Genomic DNA, 5,520 nt, shown 5'->3' on the forward strand with positions numbered 1-5,520 from the left:
AATCTGGGCTGTATATTATGTATACTGTCTATAATCTACTTTTTTCTCAGTCTTTTTAATGCGGCAGTTATTCCCACCTAATTGTTACTCTGTTTTGTTTTTTTAAATCTATTTCTGATTGTAGTAATTGTCTGTATTGATCGTTTCATTTTGCAAAAATATAGATATTTTCATCATGTACACTTTGTGTCACAACAATTTAAAACGTTCAAACTTGAATGTATTGTTCATTATAGCACGAGCTTGCCACTCGAGATGAAATCGGGTCTTTATGTGGCCCCTGAACTTTTGGAGCTTGGGTTGGTCTTCAGTTTCTGCTTCTACCAGAAGGTGGCAACATACTACAACTTTAATTTCTCTGAACCCTCAGCGTTGTTTGGACTGCATTGGATTTTCCTATCTCTCATGCTATCTAAATTTAAAAACCACCGATAAAACAACATTTAAACTACAGCCAATGCATACTCTGGTAACCACTAATGCTCACTCACAATTATTACGCACAGAATTCTAAACTTTAGTCCACAGTCAAGTGTTTTTGTTTTATTCCCTACTGTCACAGGATAACGTGACAGCTCAATACTCAGCCTTTCGTGACCTTTTTAGAGGTCACTGAGGATGTCAGTATGCGGTTACACGGCTGTCTTTCTCTATGACTTCTCAATAAGCTCTGGGAATTTCCATAAGCTTCTGACTTGAGCTAAAAATGTATGTCAATAACTGTTTATCACAACAAAACAGCAACTTTTCATTATTCAGCTCCAGGTGGACTTTTCTAAATGGAAACTTATTTTAATTAATACACACTTCTTTAAAATAAAATAACTCCATAGAATAAATAATTTCCTGAACCTGAACTAAGAGGAGGGGAAGTTATCTTGTTGGGGGTTGTAACACGTGACAGAAAGCAGGAGTTAATAAGCAAACTGAGGCGCAGTGGGCATTAAACTAAGAAGACCACCTGTCGTCTTCTCTGTTGTTCTCTCCTCGTCTCACAGCGTGGAAGTCCTGCAACTCTGTGGCGCGTATCCCACATGTCCTCACAGGCGATTTACTCAAATAAAACATATAGTAACCTTTAACTGTCATACCTAATAGAATAAGCGACACACTGTCTATGTTCAACACAGTGTAAGCCACGCATTAATCTGTGGGAAGAAAAAAAGAAATTTGGCGAGAATGACCAAAGACGCACGAGTAAACATTCAATAAAAATCGTTTTATTCTCAAAATAAAATCTTCTATCAAAGTGAAAATTATACATATGTACAGTCTTGTAAAATTCAATATACAAATATACAATATATGTACACCAATAATTATATAAATACACTTTACGCGCTAATGCAACCCGTATGAGACAGAATTAAGGCATTGATGAATGTACTTATAAGTCCATCTTGGAGACAAAACAGCCCGGTGGATGGCCTCGTTTCCAGCAGAGCGGTCTCATTGTGAATCTTGTGTTTAAGACACAGCGGTTCTTTACAGTAAAAAATAGAAGGAGAGCCTCAGCCATACCATGTAACCTATCGACAAGAGGGATCTTGTCAGCTGTACGCATTCAATTAAGCCGAGATAAGACTCTGCGTTCTTGGTGCCAGGTACATTGTTCTGCTGCTGACGGCCTCATTATTTAAAGAGAATCCATTAGGCGTTCATTAATGTGCTAATTACAACACGCTGATGGACAATCCCAACACAATTAGTCACCACCCTCCCCCTGGCAACCTCCCCCCTCCATTCAAACACACGTCATTTGGATAAGGCAAAGAAAGGAGCACTTTCTGTAAGTTAGTTCAAATTGGTCTTAGAACTTTTATAAGCAGTCAAAATGAACACAAATTTAACACATAATTCACATTGGAGGGTGTTTTGGGAACAGGTTTCATTTAAAACTGGCAATTTGTTGCCTTTCTTGCAATAATTTACCAAATAAACACATTTATATGAATCTGCACGCCACATTAAAAAGAAAATCTGATATGAGAAGATATCATTAGTCTTTAGAGTCAAATGACATTTCGAGTGTATGATCCCTCCTGATCATACCCGGGACAGTGGCATCTGTTTGGGGCAGGACACAGAACTGGCCGTCCCGGACCTCCAGGTCAGTCCCGTGCTCACGTCGCTGTACATGGACCCCGCGGAGGCTTTGCTCCCCCAGCAGCACCGCGTACAAAAAGTCCTCCATGAGTCCAAGGTTTTGCCGGACCAGATCCAGGCCCCCGAGGTGATACCCACCAGGAGGCACATGAAATATTTCAGCATGAACACAGCATAGTCCGGCCTCTGCCTGTTGGAGTCCGTCATGCACGTACAGTTGTGCGTAATTTCCCACGTTTGTCTGTTGTGCTGCTCATAAAAGTAGCACGCCACAATGACAGTGGCTGGGACAGTGTATAAAACTGTGAAAACACCTATCCGGATCATCAGCCGCTCCAGTTTGTCAGTTTTTGTGCCACCTTGCTTGATGACGCTCCTGATCCGGAACAGCGAGACGAACCCGGCCAGCAGAAACATGGTGCCGATGAACAGGTAGATAACCAGGGGTGCCAGCACGAAGCCCCGCAGGTTATCCAAGTTTTGGTTGCCGACATAACAAATCCCAGCCACGGAGTCCCCGTCCACAGAGCTCAGAGCTAAAACTGCTATGGACTTCATGCTGGGGATGAGCCAAGCGGCCAAATGAAAATACTGTGCGTAACTGGCGATCGCCTCGTTTCCCCACTTCATGCCCGCTGCGAGGAACCAGGTGAGAGACAGGATCACCCACCAAATCGAGCTGGCCATGCCAAAGAAGTAGATGAGCAGGAAGACGATGGTGCAGAGCGCAGGACCTGTGGTCTCGTAGTGGATGTGCTCCGCGCCATGCTCCCTGTTGCAGGCCACTTCCTCATGTCCGGCGATCAGTCTGACGATATATCCAACTGACACAAACATGTAGCAGGCGGAGAGGAATATGATGGGGCGCTCTGGGTACTTGAACCTCTCCATGTCGATGAGGAAAGTCGCCACAGTTGCAAAAGTGGAGATGAAGCACAGGATGGACCACAGGCCGATCCAAAAGGCGGTGAAAGTCCTTTCCTCCGGCGTAAAGTAAGGATTGTGGCACGGTATGGCACAGTTGAGGATCTGTCCAGTTTTGACGCGGTTGCGCAGCGGGTGTCCCTCGCTGGTGACAGACACCATGGGAGCCCTGCAGAAGCAGCCCGGTTCGCACTGGGACGCGGCAGGTTTGTGCTTCCCGGGGATGCCGCGGCCGTATCCGCTCTTCTTTTTGGGGTTGTACGGCTTCAGCGGCCGGTTAGTGGGCTTGGCCACCACGGGGGAGACGGTGGTGGTCTGGCTCCTGTTGTAGTCCATGCACAGCGTGTCCTGGTTGCCCTGCTCGGGCAGCAGGTCGCACCTCATCCGGTCCGGCCACGGGAAGCCGTACTGCCTCATGAGTGGCGCGCAGCCAGCTTTGGCTCGCTCGCACACGCTTCTGCACGGCGGCAGGGGCTTCTTGTAGTCCTCCAGGCAGATCGGCGTGTACATGCTGCAAAGGAAGAAGCGCAGGTCCGGGGAGCACTTGATCTCCACCAGCGGCCAGAACTGGTGCACCTCCAGGCCGGCTTCGTCCTGCGTGTCGTGGTTGAACTGGTTGGGCATGTAGGTGAAGTTGTAGCCGATGCCTTTGCACAGAGGAACGGAGATCTCCTGGCACTGGAGCTCCTTGGCCGCCCTGCAGCGCGATCCGTGCAGGACGAGGGCGAACAGCAGGCACCATCCCGGGATGCTTCTCTCCATCGTTCTCGCTTTCCGATTATTCCGCCTCGACAAAGTGACAGCGAACTTGCGCTTTGCAAGCAGGCTGCAAGTCCCGATTAATCCAGGTCTGCTGCTGAACTCATGCTATTTTGCGCACACGGTTTGGGACGGGTTTTGGCATGTGGAATGACCCCCCCTCCCCAAAAAATTACAAGCGTTTCATTCAGTGCGCGCATACGACCAGTCTCCCTCCTTCTCCTTCTCCGTCACTCTCGCGCCTTTGTGTCGGTGTGGCTTCGCGTCTGTCTTTGCATACTATGGAGCAGATTGCGTGCGCTGGGCTTTATACTGCTGGGACAAGGACACTCCGCCCCCAGCCTGGCCAAAGGGAGGGAGACGAAGTCAAGGCAATCAAGAGTTTCTTCTATAGGTGTTTGTTTAAAATGTTCACCCTGGAGGAAGGGTTATAATCACTTTGTCCTTGTTTGCTGCCCCCCCCCCCCCCCCCCCCACACACACAGACACACACACACACGCTCCCATTTTACAAACACGGATTAGGAGGGGGTCGGTGCGTTTTTTAATACAATACATACATTATGAAGGAATGCCATTAAGCAAAGCTTTCACCACGAGTCCAAAAAAAAGTTACAAATGTTCCTAAAATGCACAATTTAGCATGCATGTTATTTACATTTGCAACCTTCATTCAATAATTTTAATGCCCCCCCCCCATACTCATGCATTATTAAATCAAAAGTGGGAGAAATCAGCTTTAGAATATGCATCAGTTTGGCTCCTGAATGTGTCACTGCAGCATCTATGCCTATCTGACAGCACAACAAGACATTTCCTGTCACATTTGTAATGTCTGTCATCACCAAAATGGCCCTGAGGGAAACACTGAATCTCTACAGACTCTCAGCAAGTCATCCAGCCACAAGGTTGACTTTTTAATTTGTAATGAAACTACTACAGCTTGTACCCCCAGGGTGATTTATATTTACTTGAGTGCTGCTTTGACATCCAGAGTGAGACCGAGCAGATACATGATTTCTTCACTGATCAGTGCCCTGGATCAATTTAATTAACAGTATTTTCGTTCACTTCAATGGATCTAACATGAGGAAGTTATATTCTGTTCTATAGATTAAAAAAACAAAACAAAACGAAAACACCTTTTTTTTAAACAACTTTCTTTAGAGTAGTGGACACAACACAGCACTGAGGCAGGAGCTGAGACACTGCTATGAAAGATAGAAAAACCACTGACATTTTGCACCAAATAGTATTGTTAAGTCTGGCTTTATGTTGAAATTGTAGTCATTTTCAGTCGTAATTGTTTGGTTTTCATGGAAATATAGACGTTTTTGTCATGCATTCTCTAAGAAAAACCTTAAATTTTATACTTAAAGGTTATTATGGCATTGTTTTATCAGTTGAAATCAGGCTCTATGTGACCTCTGAATTAAACGAGTTTCACACCCCAGGTTTAGAAACACCATTACAAGCTCCAGTCATATTTTAAAAGCAGGTGGATGAATCAGTTTCTTTGAATGTCCAACCGACTCAAATCGATCCTTCATGCCCCTTGTTCCAACAAGAGGTTCATGGTAATATCGAGAAACGCCACTTTATTCATAGCCTGTCAGGAAATGGGGCTGAAAGCCACAAGGGAGCACTCGTCTGATGCTTTCCGTCACTCACTCGTCCGCTAAAGTGTGAGGATTTATTGCGAGTCTGACAATGTAAAAACATGAATGTGGC

General features: G+C 45.7%; 1 protein-coding gene across 1 annotated transcript; it reads right to left on the bottom strand.

Moving 5' to 3' along the window:
- Nucleotides 1–1,205: 1,205 nt before the first annotated feature.
- LOC308108193 (frizzled-8-like) lies at nt 1,206–4,048 on the bottom strand. Its single transcript, XM_080460962.1, has one exon. The coding sequence runs from the start codon at nt 3,790–3,792 to the stop codon at nt 2,047–2,049; it is 1,746 nt and encodes a 581-aa protein (XP_080317088.1). The 5' UTR covers nt 3,793–4,048; the 3' UTR covers nt 1,206–2,046.
- Nucleotides 4,049–5,520: the final 1,472 nt, after the last annotated feature.

The sequence above is a fragment of the Lipophrys pholis genome (assembly GCF_963383615.2).
Source record: "Lipophrys pholis genome assembly, chromosome: 1".
NCBI classification, from domain to species: Eukaryota; Metazoa; Chordata; class Actinopteri; order Blenniiformes; family Blenniidae; genus Lipophrys; species Lipophrys pholis.